This window comes from Geospiza fortis, unplaced genomic scaffold (assembly GCF_000277835.1).
Source record: "Geospiza fortis unplaced genomic scaffold, GeoFor_1.0 scaffold392, whole genome shotgun sequence".
NCBI lineage: Eukaryota > Metazoa > Chordata > Aves > Passeriformes > Thraupidae > Geospiza > Geospiza fortis.
In genome coordinates, this window is record NW_005054541.1 from 479,767 (window position 1) to 501,007 (window position 21,241).

The window sequence follows — 21,241 nt, forward strand, 5'->3', positions numbered from 1 at the left end:
GCGGGCTGGAGAAGCGGCCGCTGAAGCCGGCCACCTGGTATGGGCGCGACGCCGCGCTGCGCGGGCTCTCCCCGTACGTGTTCACCGCGATCACGCGGAACCGGTACATTTCTCCTTTTAAGGGAAATAGGGAAAAGAAAGAAGCCCTTGTAGCAAAACAAGTGCTGGGAAGAGGATTCAAGGAGAGACTAAACAGATTAGGAAGTACTTTTTGCACAGCATGCAGTTAGAAAAGGAGAGGAATCCTCGCCACAGGCTGATGTGGAGATATAAACAGCTTCTAGAAGTCACTCAAGGAAAGTCCAAAGGCTATTGGAGATACCTCTATCAGCCCAAGAAATCCCTAAACTGGTGGGCACTGAGAAGATGCTTCAAAGAATCCCTATCACCATCCACTTCATCTTCTCTTGTGTTTTTTGCCTGATTTTTCAGGGCTAGACACTGGAAGAAGTCAGGACAGACATTTTTCCATTATTGCATTTTTCTCTACATTCTGAGTGTTCACTAGAAGGACAATTAAGTTAAAAATAGCAGTGATACACAACCCTCCTCTCCACATGAACAAGTATTAAATTATGGTGGGTTTTTTTTCCACTTGGAAAGCCAGAAATCAACTTGAATTCATGTAACGAGCTCCTAGGCCATACACAAAACCCAAACCTAATGGAGCAGAAACGGAGTAATCCAAGCAGAAGTTAAAACGAGAAAACCCGAAGAGCTGCGGTAATGAAAGATCATTTCTGCTACCTGGCTCCAAGTTCCTAACTTCCACAGACAGCTTGGAGGGAGAGATGTTGCCAGCTGCGACGAGCCAGTCGCTGTTGCGCCCCAGACGTTTGTACTCCACCTTGAAGGCAGTGATGGGGGAGCCCCCGTTGGCACGGGGGATCCACGTGACGTAGACGGACGATTCCGAGGCCGTGGATATCGTGGGTCGGTCCGGAGCTTCTGGAACTGAACGGGGAAATTCGGGTACAAGAGGGTTAGAGTCAGCTGAAACGTCATTTTCACTAATAACTGATTAGGCTCGTTGCTGATGATTGTGTTGGATTTCACATGTTAACAAGGAGAATCTCAAATCCTCCTGAAATCACCGCTGCCCTTACTCTGCTGAAAAGGATGGATGATGAACAGACAATTCAAGAAGAATTGATTATCTTACCAATATTATATTAAAAAATGATATGGTTTTGCACTATTCCAACCATTTCTACATGAAAACAGACACATACACTAAGTGAACAAGAAAAACATGGTTATTATTTTCAAGTCCCCAAAATACCCCCAGACCCAATGAGACTTCAACCCATCTGCACTAACGAGTGCTGGAGAAATGAGAAGGAAGAGAGAACAAAGCATGCACCAGGATGTACTTACGGAACTCACTGAAGTTACAGGCAGCAATGGAAGAGGGTTGTTAGTAAATCAGGTTTTAAGAGCTGTGAGGCTTTACTAAATCAGCCTGGATTCTTGAACATGGAGCTGGTGCTGAGGAGAGGAGCAAGGAGCAGCAGGCTGGCAGCTCTGGGGCATGAAGCAGCTGAGCATTTGCAGCCAGGCACAAGGAAGGCCCTTGTGAGGCTCCTCTGACATTCAGTGCTGCCACAAGCTCAGCTCCTTGCCTGTGTTATTAAACCTCTCCACTCACCTTTGGCTTTACCCCAAATTTTAGATACCTTTGAGATCTCAGCCCCTGAGTAAATCTGCCTGAACCAGGCCAAGGAGTTCAAAGGCTGGGGGAATGGGGGATGAGAAAAAGGACTATAAACGTGCTCTTTTCACTGGAAACCAGGCCAAACATCACATCTAGTGGGAAGTGCTTATATCTCCTCACCATCAGAAATAAGCCTGTCCCTGGGAAGCCACAGGAAAACATTCAGAACAGATATCACACACTTTGAGAACTTAAAGCTCTGACACAGCCATTTCCCATTTCCTCTTCCTCTGGCTCTTTCTCAGTGGAAGGAAAGAGAAAACCAGAGTATTTAGCAAAAAGATACCACAGGTTTAAAAATGAGCAGTAAGAATGTGGGTTGTAAGTGAAAATTCTCTTGTTTTTTGAGAGCTACACATGCAGGCAGCAGCATCCTAGGAAATATCCTATATAACAGAATAAACAGGAAATAGAGGAGGCAATACAAGCACCTGGAGCAGTAATAAACACAGGTTAACTCAGACACAGCTCTTTGCAACACAACTTTTAGTGCCCAAATCACAAACCATCCACACTCCTACCTCCACTGTGGCGAGACAGGTCCGGAAGGATGACACCAAAGTTATTATTTGTGCCTTCATGAACAATGGGATGTTTGGGGATTCCTACGGGTGGAGATGGAGTCTGCGTGTTTTTCGAGGATGATGTTCTTTCTAAGAGGATTTGACAGACAGTACATCAGTGTAGGGCCTGCATAAGGAAATGCTCTTTGTCAATGCTCACTCTACAAGGTCACTTGCTACCGTGCTGCCCTGGCTTCACATCCCAAGCTGGAGAGTCAGGAGAGCAATCAGGGAGTTTCTCTGGGAGAGCAAGAGAGAGTTCCCACCCAGGCTGTGGGTGGGTGAGTGTCCATGTGCAGTACTGACATCCACAGTGCTTAGTGGTGATGCTGCCAGCTCCTGCCTGTGCTGCCAAGCCCACTCATCACAACATCAGATGGGGAAAATTACACACTGCAATCCGTGCCTAGAGAAGGTGTAAAAATGCTGTGGAAGCAGCTGGAGCCAGTACACCAGGCTGAGAGGGCTTTTGGCCTGTGGCAGAAGGGGTGGCAGGATAGTGTGGAGCAGGGTGGGGTGGCAGCACTGACTCCCCCGAGTTTGCCAGGGATTTAGCACAGGACAGTGAAGAGGAAGCATCATCTGGGTTTAATATGATGGGCTGTGACAAGTGGCTTTGGTGGTGTGAAGCTTTCTGAGCCCCCCAGTAAGCTGGGAGGGTTTGGAGGAGGAGGAGGAATGTGAGCATGAACACCAGGATGTCTCTTACAGAAAAGTATGGGTGGAATGGGATTTTGCCACACTTTGGTACAATACCCTGGGGGTTGTTTGACACGTGGAGGAAGGTGGGGCGGAGGAATGTGCACCTGGGATGATAAAGGGAGGAGGTGTAGCACAAAAAATCAGGTGAGTGTGGGGTGTTCTACAGAGAATCCTCCTCAGACTTATCTTCTGAGGGTCTGTGCAGGGGAGGGGATGGCTGAGAAGAGGCTGGGGATGGATGACTGTGGCCTCTCAAAATGGTGTTTGGCCTCATGGTAGCACACAGCCCATGAAGAGGGAGCAGGAGAAGGACTCCTGTGTTACAGGTTTCTTTGTGTAAGTAGGAGCCACAGAATCCTCATCTAGCATGCTGACAGATGCAGATGAAGAATGAGGCTCCCTTTGGAGCACGTGAGGGACCAATCAGCCATACTGAACATTTCTGTGTGTCTGGCCAAGGCTGGTGCAGGCTGGGGCTGTGTCTGCTGGGCCGTGGAGGGTGAGTGTAGGTCAGCCAGGATTGGAGTTGTTGGGCAGGTGCCTGGGAGGGACCCAAAGTTTCCTGAGGCAGAGATGTCCTGGGAGGTGGGTAGGTCACAATTAGGGAGCTGTTGACTTTTTTTAGCAGGGGAGAGATTTTCAGAGGTTAAGGGCCATCAGTTTTGTATCTGTTCATTGATAGAATGATGAGAAGGATGGATAGGGCAAAGGATCTATGTATGTTTCACAAATTTCATTAAGACCTTAAATCCTTTAAACAATTTTAAGCTATCCTGTCCATCATAGAATTCCAGAAGGGTTTGAGTCAGAAGGAACCTTTAAGCTTATCTTGGTCCACACCCTCCCCTGGGCAGGGACACCTTCCACTGTCCCAGGTGGCTTCAATCCCTGTCCAGCCTGGCCTTGGACACTTCCAGGGATGGGGCAGCCACAGCTTCTCTGGGCACCCTGTGCCAGGGCCTCACCACCCTCCCAGGGAGGAGTTTATTCCAAATATCCCATGTAATCCTGCCCTCTGTTACTTAAAAGCCATTCTTGGACAGTAGTATAAAAAATATCTACTTGTTTGTGTGCTAAAGAGCACAGGCAGCAGCGTCCAAGCTTGAAAGAAAAAATCCTCTGATTAGGAATGTTGTGCTTGTTGCTGTCTGCACACAACTATCAGAACAGCTGGCTCGTGGTCAGCAGAGATTGTCACTGAGGTGTCTGCAAAGCAAACCAGGAACAGCTTTGTTGACACATGAAAACTCAATGGTGCAGAGTTTCTTCTGCGATTAAAAACCTCAACAAGGACAGACTACTCCTGACTTTGCTCCTTAAAGCAAGAGAAACCTCACAGCACAAATCTTAACAATCACCCCAAAAATAATATTATCAAGCTTTTAATAGCTTCTACTTACCAACAGCCTCACACTCAAGGAAGTTTGCCCTCCAGCAATTTTAGCTATTAGAGGCTGTTCTTTAGCAAATAAATTGCAGAATATTTCACATATGGCTTAGCAGATGCCATTAAATGACTGATGTCATTAAATAAATGTCTCTGGAAGGCCAGGACACAGGGCACATTGTGCTGCACCTACCCTTGCTGGTGCGGAACGTCAGCATGGCCGGCTGGCCCTCGCCCGCGGCGCTCCTGGCCACCATCAGCACCTCGTACAGGCTGGAGGGCTCCAGCTCAGTGAGGCGCAGCTCGTTCTCACTGCCGGGCACGCGCACCGTGTGCCAGCCGCCCGCCGCGCTCACGCCGTCCTCCAGCTGCACACAGGGGAGAAACTGTCACGGCATGCTTGGAAATGGGGATTGCTCACACCCCAAATCGCACCCCAAAGCGCCTCTGCTTCTCCTGCTGTTCTACATTTACCTACGGTTTGTCTCCAGCTGCTCACTAGGGAGAAACTGTCACGGCATGCTTGGAACTGGGGACTGCTCACACTCTGCATCGCACCCCAAAGCACCTCTACCCCTCACCAAAACTCCTGCTGTTCTACATTCACCTATGGTTTGCCTCCAGCTGCACACAAGGGAGAAACTGTCACGGCATGCTCGGAACTGGGGCTTGCTCACACCCCCAGTCGCACCCCAAAGCACCTCTGCTCCTCCTGCTGTTCTACATTTACCTATGGCTTGTCTCCAGCTGCACACAAGAGAAGCTGTCAGCATGGTGTGCTCGGAACTGGGGACTGCTCACACTCTGCATCGCACCCCAAAGCACCTCTGCTCCTCCTGCTGTTCTACATTTACCTATGGCTTGTCTCCAGCTGCACACAGGGGAGAAACTGTCATGGCATGCTTGGAACTGGGGACTGCTCACACTCTGCATCGCACCCCAAAGCACCTCTGCTCCTCCTGCTGTTCTACATTTACCTATGGCTTGTCTCCAGCTGCACACAGGGGAGAAACTGTCATGGCATGCTTGGAACTGGGGACTGCTCACACTCTGCATCGCACCCCAAAGCACCTCTGCTCCTCCTGCTGTTCTACATTTACCTATGGTTTGTCTCCAGCTGCACACGAGGGACACTGTCAGCATGGTGTGCTTGGAACTAGGGGCTGCTCACACCCTGCATCACACCCCAAAACACCTCTGCCCCTTGCCAAAACTCCTGCTATTCTACATTCACCTATGGTTTGTCTCCAGCTGCACACAGGGGAGAAACTGTCATGGCATGCTTGGAATTGGGGACTGCTCACACCCCGAACTGCACCCCAAAACACCTCTACCCCTCACCAAAACTCCTGCTATTTTACATTTACCTATGGTTTGTCTCCAGCTGCACACAAGGGACACTGTCAGCACGGTGTGCTCAGAACTGGGGACTGCTCACACTCTGCATCGCATCCCAAAGTGCCTTTGCCCCTTGCCAAAACTCCTGCTGTTCTACGTTCACCTATGGTTTGTCTCCAGCTGCTCACAAGGGAGAAACCATCAGTACAGCATGCTTGGAACTGGGCACTGCTCACACCCTGCATTGCACCCTAAACACCTCTGCTCCTCTCCAAAACTGCTTTCCTACATTCACCTATGGTTTGTCTCCAAGTGCTTCCACTACAAATCAACAGCTTTGCACCCCTTTCACTCCTTGGAATAAGCAACACAGCACTCCTTGGATAAACTATTTCCCCTCTCCACACACACACACACACAGAGTTGGTTTTGACTGCGTTTTTTTTTCATTTTCACTTGTGGCTAAAACTACAAGAGCCCAAATGATTTTCAAGCCTTCAGTCAGCCTTCAGCTGTGTGCTACTGAAGGGCTGGACCTAATACCCCCTGCACTTGCCCAGCTTCCCCTGTACTTCAGCATTTAAAAATATTTACTGGCTAAAATGGGCAACAAAAAGTATGTCTTAGTTAAGGATGGCAAAAAAGTTAGCAGGGAGATCAAAGATTTGGATTTACCAATGCATGTTTCTTTTTTTTAAAAAACAGAAACACTTTTTAACTTAGCAGTGAAATCAGCTCCGTTAAAGAAAAGAAAGACATTCTGGGTAGTCTCTTAATGCTTGACCTTTGCAGGAAAACATTACCCCAAATCCCAAAGGAAAAGACAAAGATTCCATCAAAAATAAACTACTAAACAATATAAGACTTTAATAAAACATTGGAGGCAGATCTAAACGCTGTGGATTATCAAAGGTTATGCCAGAGGTCTTTGTTCAACTATTTTCTTCTATAGCAGCCTCTCCAGGGCTTTTATTCCCCCAACTGTTTTTTTCCTCTATTAAAAGAGGGAAATCAATAAAATAATTTAATGACACAAAGACAGCACCACCCTAAAAACCAGGATAAATTCAGTGCCGAGAAATGCATGAGTGAGCACATTTAATGTGGAAAGGCTTGGTGTGAGAGAAGGGAGAGCGTCAAAAAGGTCAAAAAAGCATTCAGAGCTTCCAGGGCTTATGTGAACCAACCGCCTTTGGATGAGAAATTATCACCAACAAACTCTGGCACTTGGTTTTCAGGAACCAACAGGTCAAAAATCTAAGCATTCCCTCCAGGCTAAGACAAGATCAGGATGTAGAGGATTAAAAAGCTTATGAAAAATAAATCAAACAGCTTTGCCATGCAGAAAACTGGTTTGCTTGGAAGAACAGATGCAGGCATTGCTTGGTTGTGATTTTAGAATCACAGAACCTCCTGAGTTCAAAGTGGCCCACAGGGATCATGGAGTGCAACTCCTGGCTCTGCACAAGAGACCCCAGGAATCCCACCATGTGATGTTAAGCAAAAGAGCTCGGTGCTGTCACACCATTTTTAATGCCACAGTAGGCACTGCCCCGCAAATTTCAGTTCACTTTCATATTTGATAACTTTGGTTTAATTGAGTCCCTCTAGGACCCAGAGCAGCAAACTCAGTGATGCACTGCGGTGAAATCCAGCTTCCCTTCTGCTCTCACACACAGATTCAAGCTGGCTCACATTTAAATGCACTTTTAACCTCACTGATTCTGCACACAACATGCCCTGGAGTCCCATTCTCTATAATGACACTTTAAAGGACAGAAAAGCCTGGATAAATCTCACTTAAAACTAGACAGAGCAGTGTATTGGCGACAATGTCAGCCATCCCTCAAGCTGTGTGGGCACAGGAACATTGTGCTTCAGCTGTGTGTGTGACATTGTGCTTCAGACACTGTGTTCTGCCTGGCCTGAGCCCATGTCCTGGTTCACACCAGGGTGGAGATAGCTAAGCATGCCAAACCTCTCCCTTGGAGAGATGTCCCTTGAGTGGGCTGTGATAAGATCATCTCAACCCTCCTGGATTGAGGAACCCTCCGTGGTCATGGCGAGTTCCCAGCATGCTTTGGGCTCCCATGTAGATTTTGTGTAACCCATTGGTTTTTCCCCCTTTGTACCACCCCACTTTTCCCCATAAAACCCCCAGCTTCTGCCCTCTTTGGGAGGGAGCTGTCCTCCTGGCTTCCTTCGTAGTGTTCCTGCAATAAAGGAACTCTGTGGAACTGCTTACATGGTGCTCCTGTCTCTTTATCCCTGTGTTGGCCTGGGGACACCTCGCAAGGCAGAGCTGAAATCACTGAGAGCTGAAATCCCTGCTAAGAGCTGAAATCCCTGCTAAGAGCTAAAATCACTGCTAAGAGGTGAAATCACTCAGAGCTGAAATCACAGCTAAAACGTGAAATCCCTGCTAAGAGCTGAAATCACTGCTAAGAGGTGAAATCACTGCTGAGAGCTGAGGTGCCTGCCCCTTGCTGAGGTTACCCAGTGGCTGAAGGACTACCTGAGACCCCTAGAAGCTGTCTCCTGTGGGAGCTCTCTCTGGGAAGGTTGCAGACTCTGGGTTGAGCCGTCATACCCCTAACTGGCCATCACAACCCACCAGCCCTGCTGTTCCTTGTGAAACCCACAGAACCGCGGTGCATCCCCGCGGGGCTGGGCAGGGCTGGGGACGGTACCTTGCGGTATTTGACAAAGTAGGCGTTGATGGGCAGGCCCCCAGCACGGCCTGGCCGCCACACCAGGCTGTACGAGTCCGGCTTGGGCGTCTGCGGGGGGCTCAGGATGATGGGAGCCTCGGGCGGCGCGGCGGCGCTCGACGCCTTCTCCATCCCGGCCGCGTCCAGAGGAGATTTTGTCGGAGGAGAGCTTGAAAATGCCATTGCTGCACCAAAATCGCCGCCGCTCTCGTCGCTCTGGGCAAGCTCCAGAGGAGCTGTTTCTCCTGCTCTCGTGCCAGCTGCTGAAGGAACTGCAAAGGGAGGGTCTGGTTACATCCCCACCATGACGTACGTTCGCCCCGCGCCGAGGGGACACTAAATCATTTCAGAGTGACATTTCCAAACAAGCCCTGCTGCAAAACGCCAGGTCCAGAGGTGCCCACACAGATCTGAGCCTGGTGCCAAGCTGCGGCCTGGGTGTTTTTTCAGGGCACAGCAGTGGGGTTCGGTTTGTTTGGTTTGGTTTGGTGTTTTTTTCACAGTAGCAAAGAGAGAAAACCTGAAACTCAAGGTCTACAGGCACAGTTTGACCGTATCTCCACTAAATTAAGTCATGGCAATGCATGTTAAAAGAAATAAATAAGTATATAGCTAAATTTGTGAGACAAACCGAGTAATTTGTACGTCGTTGTACAAGGAACTTTTCATGGCCTCCACTGGCATGCACACAAGAGGACATTCTCCTACCCCAGTTTCTGAGGTTTTAGCTGTAATTTAGAGAAGCTTTGAAAGCCGTACAACTCAACTACTTCATTTGAAAATTTATGCTGAGAATAAACTCAGTTTACAGGAAGATCTACATGCAATTTAATACCAACGCATTTCAAGAAATCCTTCTCCAGCCTCCTCCATCCTATTTACTTTTGCTGGTATGAAAAAGAAATCTATACAGTATCAGTACTCTAAAAGAGGCCACAAGACAAAAAAAAAGCCCTGTTTGGCTGATACAGGGCTCGTCAGAATTCCAGGCAGGAAAAGGGTGGCAGGTTGGACATGTGAGATTATCCAGGACAAGAAAACATCAGTACTTAAAGCAAGAAGGTTTGGGAAGCAGCACAGCTCCTCGAGGCTGCACACGGCAGCAGTGGGACAGCCAGATGTTCGGAGCCCTGTCCGTCCTTTCAGATTTGTGTAGGTTTATGTTACGTGCCGGGGTCTGGAAGGGGAAGGGAATGAAGGGAACTTGGTTTACAAAACAAACAAATTCCTTGGTAATGTAAAGCCTAGGCAGTGTTAGCCTGGCTGACTCAGATTCCTTCAAACCTCCATTAAAATACCAGCAGCAAGTGTGGCTGCTATTTTTGGCCACTTTTTAAAAAGCTGGGAAGGAAAGTTCTCTTTTCAAATTGAAGACATGCTCTCGGCAAGCATTCCTTGTTTGTTTCTTCTCATTTATTTAGCAATGCCACAAAATTCTGAGACAGGAAGAAGGCAACAACGTGGGGAGGATGTCCCCAAAGCCCAGATGGTCCTAAAATGCCAGACACTCCCAGAACAATCCCTGAGTGGAAGGGTATCTCTGCTGTCAGTGGAGCAGCGGGAAGGGCGTGACATTGGAAACAAATGGGAGGAGGTGGAAGGCCCTCAGCTCTGTGGTGGACCCCGAGGATGTGGGTGGGCATGGTTTGGTGCCTGCTGGCACTGGGGAATGGACTCTTGGAGTGGAGGATGAGTTGTGGTTTCAGCTGGTGACAGCAGACCCACAGCCAGCGCTGTGTTTATTGCTGCAGGAGGGGAGTCGTCAACAACTGCTGGGCTGTTGTATTTTTGCTTTGGAAAACAAGCCCCGGGTAACAATTCCCATTGAGTAATTCAGATCAAAGCTCATTCTGCAAACTTTCTGGTATAATTACTACCCATATAACCCAGCACATCAGCCTTCTCTCTGCTGCTGTGTCATTATGCAACTTTTTCTGGCTGTTGCTCTCAGTGCCATCTCTTTCCCCTTAGCCATGGAGATTTTTTCTTCCTCAGCTTCCCAACCCACTGGAAACACCAGCAGCACTGAGCTGAGTCAGGCCAAAGGCTGCATGCACCCAAAATCTTGACCCCACCAGCAACCAGAGAAGGACTGAATGACCTAAATTTGGGCACTAAAAGAACGTATTCATAGAATCTTAGAATGATTCGGGTTGGAACGGACCTTAAAGGCCATTCAGTTCCACCCCACTGTCATGGGCAGTGACACCTTCCACTATCCCAAGTTGCTCCAAGCCCTGTCCGGCCTGGCCTTGGGCATTTCCAGGGATGGGGCAGCCACAGCTGCTCTGTGGCCTCCCCACCCTCACAGGGAGGAATTTCTTCCCAATATCCCATCCAACCCTGCCCTCTGGCAGTGTGAAGCCATTCCCCCTTGTCCTGTCACTCCAGGCCCTTGTACAAAAACCCTCTCCAGCTCTCTTAGGCATGGGAAGGGGGTCTGAGATCTCCCCAGATCCTTCTCTTCTCCAGGATGAACCATTCCAACTCTCCCAGCCTGGCTCCAACTCACACATTCCATAATACCCAGTACTCGACTGCCTGCTCTTGTTTCTCCCCTTCAGCCTCATTTTGAAGGGGAAGAGCCCTCAAGTTTTCAGCCCCTCCTCCCGCAGAAATCTTTCCCCACAAAGATGTTTCACAGCACCTTTGCTTGTTGTCCTGCTCCCCTGCTGACCAGGGTACAGCCACAGGCAGAGCCAGCAGCTCTGGGTTTTATCTCTGCTGTGCAAACAGGTCACATTCCCAGGCACTTCCTCCCTGCTCCTTTCACAGCCAGAGGATCCTCCCTCTTTCCAAGCTCTCCAAATACCTCAGCACACGCTGGGGAAGCCCTCTGAAAACCTGAACACAGCACATCAGTGAGGTCACCCACACCTGGCACGTGTTTCAAATCACATTAGGACTTCTCAGAGCTTCTCTAAGGTTTCTGTAGGAGCAATTCAGCCTGTTTGACCCTGAAACACCCATCTGCATAGACTAAATGCTCCTTCTGTTTTTCACTCCCTCTCCTGCTACTCAGACTGCCGGCAGTGTATTTTTCTCCTTCAATTCCATTAGATGAAGTTATTTTTGAGATTTAACCTTGTGTTCAGTAGCTCTGGGAAGCTCCTGCAACTGTCTAAAAAAGACCCAAAAAAGGGAGGGCTGTGGGTACAGGATCCTGAGGCATTATTTTACATTTTGGTGGTTTCTCACTATGATGGCAGCTGAAGCTGTCCTGCCCACTGTTAAGACCATGCAATGAATCACAGGCTGGAACAGATCCAGCAGAAGGAAAAAAAATATATATATTTTTCAGCCAAATGGGCTCTCTTACTGTGTGCTGGGACAAGGCAAATTACAGGACCAGGTACTGAAGCTGAGAAGTGTTTAAACTGAACCTTCTGCTGAAGAAATGGAATCCCAGCTGAAGTCATTCAGGTGCTTCGGAAGTGTTACCTGGCAGGAATTCTTCATTAAACAGCTGAGTGTCTGAGCATCAGCTTTGGCATGGCTGGGAGCTGTTCTAAACCCCTAACAGCTCCCAGAAAGTCCTCAGAGACTTTTATATCAAAACCAAATGCCTTAACCACCCTCTGCACCATAATCAGCAGCCAGTACAACGTATTAGAAACCGATAAAAGTTAATAAACAAAGCATTAAAATTGAACTCACTGCCATAAAATTCTGAGGCAAAGCACTGGGATTTTTCTCTTTAACACAGGCTGAATTCTGGGATGATATTTAGTTTCATTTTTCCACTCAGCAAGGTCCAAAAATAACTGATTTATAAAACTACATGATGGGATCACTTTCTTGAGGTTTCTTCTTTCTTTTTTTTCCCTAAGTGAACCTTTAAGCATCTTTTTATGTTATTTACAGGAGTTTTAAACTCTAACCAAAGAACTTTAAATACGGGGCCACATATTAAATCCCACTAACCTGAAATCTCCCTGGCATTCAGCTAAATTAACTGAGGCAAGGTGCTGAAAGAGCTGAGAAACTTAAGTAACTTCATGTAACTAAAAATCTGTATCTGGGTTCTTGTGAAGGGAACTTGGGGGAGTTCAAACCTGTTATTAATGTCACATAATATTCCAATGTGAGGAAAGGCTCTTTCCCATTTTGCTTTAGTGTAAGTACTGTCTTTTCCTAGTAGCAATTTCAAGAAATAAATAAAAAATACCACCCTTGTGGGAAATAGATTTGTAGAAAATTCTCAAAACCTGACAGAAGGTCACATAGTATGTATTTGTATGTAAACATTGAGACAAGAAATGTTGACTTAGAAATGCTATGGAATGGGACAGATATTGCTGAGAGAGAAATGGAAATAGAAACAAATTTTAAAGGATGGTTTTGTAAAAAAGACTAGATACTTTGGAGAAATAGAGCTATAAAAGATGTATTGTATTAGGACCTATGAGGGGTAAGTGTAGATGATTGGCTTTAAGGCATGAAAGGCATTTCGTCCCCTCAGCTGCCCCATCTCTGAGTCAGAAAAGGGCTTAGACTAACACACTCTCAGATTTTTTCACACAGAAGATGCTAACCCCATGCAATGCACACAGCATTCCTCCTTTGCCTAAGGTGCAATGGAGGATCTGCTCCATGAAGACAAGTAAGACTCCTCTGCTTCCTTCCCCTGAGACTCCACCTGCCTGCCAGGCATGTCTTATCCTGAGGCATTTCTCACCTAACTCAGGGAGCCAAGAGGGAAGGCAGGGGCTGTAACTCACCGACAGTGAGGAAGGCAGTGGCCAGGGCAGAGCCGTGCTCGTTGCTGGCCTCGCAGCGGAACTGCCCGGCGCGCTCGGGGCTGACGTTCCGCAGGCGCAGGGAGCCCCAGCCCGCCCGGGCCACCGAGGGGCACCGGGGCTCTGGCCCTGCTGGGGGAGGGCTCTGAGCTCTGGGGGGATGCCCCTGCCTGGGGGGGCTGACCACGAGGCCTCTGCTGTCGTACCAGCGGATCAGAGGAGCGGGCAGGCCCGTGGCATTGCAGGACAGCGTCACATCCCCACCGGCCACCACGGTGGTGTTGGCTGGGGAAGAGATGATGATGGGGACAGAGTCTCTGCCTGGGGGGAAACACAACAAAAGAATGAATTCAACTAAGGGATATGATATTTAATGCCAGAACAAGTCAATACAATTTACAACATCATATGTGGTTCTTTCTAACCATTTAAATAATTATTTCTTCTCTACACAGCATCTCTAGACTTCCCTTACAGACTGAAGAGATCAGCACACATTCCACCTTAGAGAAGGCTGATAAAAATATACACTCAAACGGTGCTTTAAATTCTCTAAATGACAAAGACTTGACTGTCAGTGAGGAACACAGTGCAGGCAAGACTGGCTTAGTGCACTCCACACACACAGAAGCCACAAAATCTCTGCTCAGCCAGGCTCTGCACAGCTCACACCAACCATAACTGGTCCAGAGAAGGTTCAAAGCTTCAGCTATACATGACAGAGAGAGAATGGGGACAGCAGCAGTCTTGCCAGCATCCTTGTGCCAGCAGAAATCAACTTCTCTAGGTATTAGAAGGTATCTTAGAGAGAAAAGAGATGAAAAAGACTACTGGTACCTGATCCTGCCAATCTGATAGAGGGGAAGTGTGCATTAACCCCAAACCTGATGATTGTTGGGTAAACTTGATTATGGAACAGGCTTAACTACTCAGCAGCCAATACTGCTAAGAGTACCAGCTCACCCAGCACAACAGGATCCTGATTCCACTTAAGAATAAATCGCATCAAGTCCAATCATAAGCTGATTTGATTGCAGCTGATAATCCAGGTTTTAAGTATCAGTAGCCACACTACCCCAGAAATCCCTGCATCTCTTAAAATCCAGCTGAAAGCACCTTCTTTGTAAGATTAGTGGTCAGAAACAAATTAATACATAATCTAGGGGGAAAAAAAAACCACAACAGAATAAAGCTTAAAGTATAAATGCTTAATGTGAGCTCTCGAGGGCTGCAAGTGCTCCTACCTGGCTGGACACGGAGTCTCCCCGTGGACTGCACAAAGCCAATTCCATTGCTTCCCACACACTGGTACAAGCCAGAGTCCCCCAGGGTGACCCCACAGATCCGCAGGTGGTTTCCTGTGAGGAGATGCCGTGGGGAGGGCCGCAGAGGAGCCGCGTTGTGGAGCCAGGTGAGGGTGGGAGCGGGGCTGCCGCCGGCCTCGCACCAGAAATGGACGCTCGCGCCCGCGGCCACGGTCTCGTCCTGCAGTCCCCTGGAGAGTGAGGCAGGTTCTGCAAAGGGAAACGATTCTACATAAACGACTTAGGCTAAGTCCTGAAAAAACTGCTGTGAAACATTACACAGGCTTATCACGTCCAAAGGTTGAACAAGTACCACAGCCCAAAGCTGGTTTTCCCACACACGGGCTTATTTGAATGGGTTCTCCCTTTTATTTCAACAGCCACATGTTTGCGGTAATCTTGTAAATAAAAGACTTCTATTTTCAAAACAATTAATTAGTGACATCCCCCAAGAAGAGGTGTGTTGTGCGTCAACACCCTGTTTTCTGAGTTAACTCAAACACACACATTTTAAAACCCAAATAAAATCTGTCACGAATGCAGAAAAACTCAAATACCAGGAAAATCTGCTACAATCGAAAGGGGAGGTGAGGAACAACTAGCAGCCAAACAAAAGAGGCCAAATATATGATTATGCTTCTTTTGTTTTTGTTGATGTTCTCATCCAAACATATCGCCTTTCCTCACCAGTTTTTGTTCACATACAACCTCAAAAGAAGCAAATCTGGTCCCTGGCACATTACTGACACAGGCACTCTGTAGGAAAATAAATGGATCAGTTCTTCCCTTGGAGTTTGTTATCCTTCACTGTTTCATTATTTCAGACTGCAAATGGTTTGAAGAGATAAATAATTACAGATTTGAACTTGGGAGAAATGATGGGATATGGTCATTATAAACAGATCTGTATTCTTTATTTTAATATGCTTAAGGTTGAGCAAGAATGTGAGGCTGTTTGGAAGCAGATGCCAAAACTAGCAGGTATATGAAGGGTATGTTTGTTGCCTGGATGTGAAAATGTCTTTAATTCTTACCAAGTACAGTAAGCGAATAGTTAACATATTTCACTGCTCCAGAGTCACTTCCCACCACGCAGGAGTAATTCCCAGCATCTGATGGCTCCAGCCTGTCGGTGACCAGGTGGGAGTGCAGCAGCCTCCACCTGCCTCTCCTCAGCGCGTCCCGGCCGTCCTTCATCCAGCGGATGGGGGCTGGAGCTGCCCCACTGACCACACACTCCAGGGTCAGGGCACTGTGCTGGGGCACTGCCAGGCTCTGGGGAGCCAGCGGGTGAAGGATGTGGGAGCCACCTGAAGAAGGGCCTGCAGGAAAAGAGATGAATCGTGGAATAGAATCACAGAATGGTTTGGGCTTCTGGTCACCTTCCACTCGACTGGGTTGTTCCAAGCCCTGTCCATCCTGGCCTTGAACACTTCCAGGGATGGGACAGCCATAGCTTCTCTTGGCAGAGACTCACAGGGTCTCACCACCCTCACAGGCACCCAAGATCTAATCTAAACCTACTACCAGTGCCATTCCCCCTGTCCATGTCACTCCAAGCCCTCTCTCTCCATTCTTCTTGTAGGCTCCCTTCAGGTACTGGAAGGTCATAATTAGGTCACCCCTAAACCTTCTATTTTACAGGCTGAACTATCCCAATTCTCTTAGCTTTTCCTTGCAGGAGAAACCAACCAAGCTTTTAAACCACACCCTCCCATCCCATTCTCTGTCCCACTCCATGTCTTTCAAACACTGCACTTGGGACTGAGCATGATGTTGCAACACTGCCTCCCAGAAGTCCTGCTCCAAAAGAGATTTGGGGACAGAAGTATTGGCAGTATTCCCTTTCCAAAGGTGACTGCCTGGGATTTGAAAAGCAGTCATGCTGCTCCTCCACAGTGAGGGGAAATAAGAACTAAATGTGCAAAGAATGCAGGAGAGATCTTGCAGACCATGGTGTTGGAGGCACTGATAGGCCCTTGCTAAAATAGGGATGTTATTTATTCTGTTTGAGCTGTATTAATTCTGGAAAGCTGAACTGAATACTCACGTGTGACTGTGAGCTTCCGCGCAGTGAGTTCTACTCTGAGGTCGTGAGTAACTGGGTTGTATGCTGCACACTTGTAGGACCCTTTGTCTTCTAAAGATACATTCAAAATTTGCAGGTTTCCAGATGGAAGAATTAGGTAGTTGTCTAAACAAGTGGAGAAGTTGAAAAGAGGATTAAATTTAATTTTGTTTCCAAATATGCCTTCCTTTTTTGTAATTTTTAAAATTAATGTGTCAGCCAAACCTATTTATTCTAAATATAGAACCAAAAAGAAATCACAATGCAAAGGAGACTAATTTCCAAGGGTAGGTTTAGATAAAGTAATTTGCACAGGAAGTCCTGCAACTTTCCAGAGGCGTTTTTTCCTTTAGGTTCAAATAAAAAACTCCAGGCAAGCTTTTGTTGGATACTTATATTGCACAAAACCCCTCACCTGTTGATTGTTCCAGCCACTTCCCCCGCACTTGGAAGCGAACCTGTGCTTTGGGGTGACTTTCTGGCACCTTGCACCTGATGAGAGCTGTGCCTCCTTCCTCTGCTGTAACAGCAGCCGTCCCCAAGGCATCAAAGTCACCTAAACCTGGAGAGAGTTGGAACAGGGTAAGAGCAGCCACGGCATGGGAGAGGGGAAGGGCAGTAAGCTCAGTGTTTGTGTTCACAATACAGTTGGTTTCATGCTGATTATCTTCTCTGCTGCAGCTTTAGGACATTCACATCAACAGGCCTGGTCTATCCTGCAGCCTGTAACACCATAAACCCTCCTTATCCACTTCTTACTACAAAAAGCTTTTACCTGGGAAGAGTGAGGAGAAAAAATACTTCCTACATCCCCCTCAACTGCTCCCAGAAAAGCCAGCAGAGACACTGGAAAGGCTGCAGGACTCCTCACACACTCAGCGGGCACTACAGAAGACAATTCACACTGACAAGCAGGAAACCTGCCATAAAAACATGGAATTGTCTTTCTGCTTTGATAATGAGGCAGGCAGCGAGCTCCCAGCACCTTCCTGTGTGCTGCCAAAACCTCCAAGGCAGGAGGGAAGTGTGAAAGCTGCTCTTCTACTCCCTCCATGTTCAAACTTCTTTGAGGCTGTGAAGTTTTCTTATGTTGGCCACCCTTGGAGCTCTCTTGAGAGGGACTGGCCATGGGTCAGTACTTTACCAAAACACTTATAAGAGATTTTCCTCCCTAGGGGATTTTGGACATGCTCCATAGATGAGGTACCCTTCCAGAGAAATCACTCAAACACTGCTTGACAAAGACCTGATTCAGACTGCCCACAGATCCCAAGCAGACAAACCAAGCTCATGCAGGAATATTGTACTCCCATTCTCAGCACTGCACTGTCCTTTCCATGTGGAAGACATTGTCCTTCCTCTTCCAAATCCCTGGAGGTCACACAATTTACAGATCGAGCATCAAGGCAAAGACTGATCAGAAGAACCAGTGCAACTCAGAGAAGGGAAGCTGCTCCTAACAAGTGAGAAGACTGTCCCCACCTGAAGAACATCAACACTGGTTTGATCAAATTAAATGAAAATGAAAATCTGCAGCTCCCACTAGGTTCCCAGGTAACAATTCCCACAGATTTCTCCTCAACTCTCAAGCATGCTTCTACAATGGTGTGGCAGCTCAGCTGCTCTTTCAACATCCTTTGTGAAGGGAAGCATTTGGGAATCTTGTATTTTCAGGCCAATTCATGGAAATTAATATTATTTCATTGAATAACATTTGTGTTTGCTGAAGGAGACCCTTGAGGTCCTTCAACTCGAAATGAGGCTGACACCACCACTAAATCCATCAGGTATGGTTTGGTGTAGCTGAGGCTTTAAAAGCCTCCAAGGATGGGGATCCACAAGCTTTCTGGGGAATCTGCTCCAGGGCTGCATCACCTGACAGGTCTCAGATGACATAATTAAAAAAAAAGGCAAGAAGTGTACAATCCATCATATTGTCTCAGAACATTTTGATCTGGGCATTTTCTAAAAGTCAAAGAACAAACCATACAAGGCAGCTGAGGATTGGCAAGAAGTAAAGAACAGGAATGCAGATGAACTTACTGCCCATGGACAGGGTGGCCGGCCGGCTCAGCACGGCACCCACGCCGCTGCTCGCCACGCACTGATAGCGCCCGCACGCCGCCGGGCTCAGGGACACGATTGTCAAAGATCCTGCCTGCATCTCCACCTCTCCCACCCTGCTCTTCAGAGGCTCCCCATTAAACAGCCAGGAAATGTGAGCTGTGGAGGGCTCGGCAGAGCAGCGGAGCTGGACGGGCTCACCAGACTTCTGGACAGTAGATGAGGGCTCAGAAATAAAACGGGGAGTTATATCTAAAAGGAAAAATATACATATATTGAGTTAGACACCAGAATTTTGCATGGACACAGGGGTGATCATGTTAACAATGTGTTGACTGGAAGGAAAGACTCACCATATAAAGGGACTCTAAACTCTGAGTGATACTCAAGCAAGTGTTGCCTTTTCCTTGTCAAGAGGAACTCAGGAGAGATTCCTGCTCGCTCTCAAACGCTTGGAAAACTTCAAGATTCAAACCTCACAAAGAGGGTAACAACAATTAAATGGAGGTAGGTGCAGTAAGGGGGAGGTACATCCCCAAGTGTGCACAAGGCACTGGCATCACGCTTGCCAGGGCCAGCAAAAATTGCAATCCCACTGGATTTATCCAGAGGAAAACAGCAGCCGTCACCTGAAGAGATGGAGCACAGGAACACGCAGCTGTAGCTGATCTGTCCCATATGAAGCAGGCCCGGACGTGACTTGTAAAATGCTAGAAATGGCAGGAGCCTGCCAGGTATTTACACAGAACCGTCTCCGAGTCTGCAGAACTAATTAAAAATAGCCGGATAAAAAAAAGCTGGACGAACAGCAAAGGCTCTTGCTAATTCCAAATACATGGACTTCATCAGGACAAGGATGATGAATTGGGCATCCATTATCTTTACTGAGTAAAGATGAACAGAAACAGGAAGAGCTGCTAATAAATAAAAGGTTCAATTCCACAGAACTTGGTTATGAGAATCCATTTATTTGCCAAAAGAAAATTCCTGCTTGTTGGAAGAGATTTTTTCCTATTCTGGCCAATGAAACACTGGGAAGTATTTCCATTTGTTTTCTATTGAATTCTCCACTAAAGATTTTGCATGAAGGAAGCAAGCAAAAGGCAATTAACACCAGTAATATTTAATTGGTTAGTAATATAAATTAGGAGAAAAAAATAAATTAAAAATAGACACATTGGCAGGGAAAAACAACTTCTATTTCGTAAAGGATCTAAGGAATTCCAGATAGTACGGGTCAAGATGATATTAAATGACATCCAAGTCAGAGACAGTTTTCTTATAGGTGGGGCCCTGGGTTCATGCTTTTCTTCTCAAGTCAGTCCATCCCAGCTCTGGTTATGAGTTTCAGATGAGAGACTGCACATTTTTAACTGAACCATAAACTATCTGCATAAACATAAAATAAAACTGGAAATTAAAGTGTGGCTTCACTTAACAAAAAAAGATGAAATCCATAAAAATGGTATCCAAGCATTTCGCAGGACTCCAGATGTCCATTTTTAGCTTTTAATTAGAAAACTGTTTTTCCTATTAGTTCAGTTTGAATTTCCAGGGATAAGAGGGAAGCACTGACCTTTCAGTTTGCTTGCCACCAATTGCTATGAAATCATACTGCTACTTTCATCTTCGCCCCTGCCCTCACTTCTGACACCAACACTGCACTGCGCGTAAAAGGCAAAATTGGTAGCAGTGACCCTGCAGCTGGAATTTATCTCCTATGACTGCTTGAAAAATAAAATTTATCCCATTTGCTCATAACGATTGGCTATGAAGTGCTAAAAGTAGTAAAAGCTTCTTTTTTGTGTGGTTACGTTAAGACAAGCTGACTACACAGAGCAGATGTGTCAATTAAAACCATGCCTCTTCTTTTTTTTAACACCAGAGCTGTTCCAACTGCAGCCACGCATCAGCTTTTGGATTTCAAAGGGCTGATTCCCCTCTCCCCCTGAAAATCCAAACCCCTCCCAACCCCTGGGAACACAAGATGCAGTGCATGCAGCAGAACCGGCGTCCAGCTGAATCCATGGAGATCCCAAGGAACAAACCCACGTATCCCAGAGTCTTGCATGTTCTGGCGCTTGTCCTGAGCCAAGTTTTCACAGCAAAGTCATATTGAGTGTAAGGCTGTGTTTCAGTGCTCCATGCTTCCTTAAAAGCAGCTTATTGACAATATCCAGTAAAGCTGGCCACTTTGAAATGCACTCCCCAAGCGTTGTTTGTTCCAAAGTTTGAGCTCAACCCCAAAACCTCTAAGTCCCCAGCTTGGGCGAGGCCTTACCTGTGCTGGTGACAGTGACAAGGCTGGTGGCAATGAGGAGCAGTGCCTGGAAGCGCCCAGGGGCTGGATGCATAGCGCCAGATTATCCAAATTGAAAGCCCAAAGCTCCAGACTAAGATGAGGCACGGAAACAGCTACAAAACAAACAGGCACATGTCTACTGTGAGTTTCAGGAGTTTGTCTTTTAACTCTCTTACAACAAAGTGTTTGGGGTTTAAAGAAAAAAAAAAAAAGTACAACCAGGAAACAGCTAATATTCTTTGCAATATAGAAACCATCTGTAAAAGTGAGTTAGAGCTGAACTTCACTGTGGTTCCAAGTACTATTCTTAATGTAAGAGTTTTTCCACAGCTGGGGCAGGAGGCAGCTG

General features: G+C 47.1%; 1 protein-coding gene across 1 annotated transcript in view; it reads right to left on the reverse strand.

Moving 5' to 3' along the window:
• Positions 1 to 21,005, reverse strand: part of CDON (cell adhesion associated, oncogene regulated) — a 37,491-nt gene extending 16,486 nt beyond the window's left edge. The window contains 12 exon segments of the mRNA XM_005429322.2: positions 7 to 114; positions 748 to 954; positions 2,236 to 2,367; positions 4,560 to 4,734; positions 8,395 to 8,687; positions 13,137 to 13,475; positions 14,399 to 14,668; positions 15,493 to 15,780; positions 16,509 to 16,652; positions 16,942 to 17,088; positions 18,570 to 18,842; positions 20,872 to 21,005. Of these exon segments, the coding sequence (XP_005429379.1) occupies positions 7 to 114; positions 748 to 954; positions 2,236 to 2,367; positions 4,560 to 4,734; positions 8,395 to 8,687; positions 13,137 to 13,475; positions 14,399 to 14,668; positions 15,493 to 15,780; positions 16,509 to 16,652; positions 16,942 to 17,088; positions 18,570 to 18,842; positions 20,872 to 20,944 (2,449 nt within the window). The 5' untranslated portion in view covers positions 20,945 to 21,005.
• Positions 21,006 to 21,241: the final 236 nt, after the last annotated feature.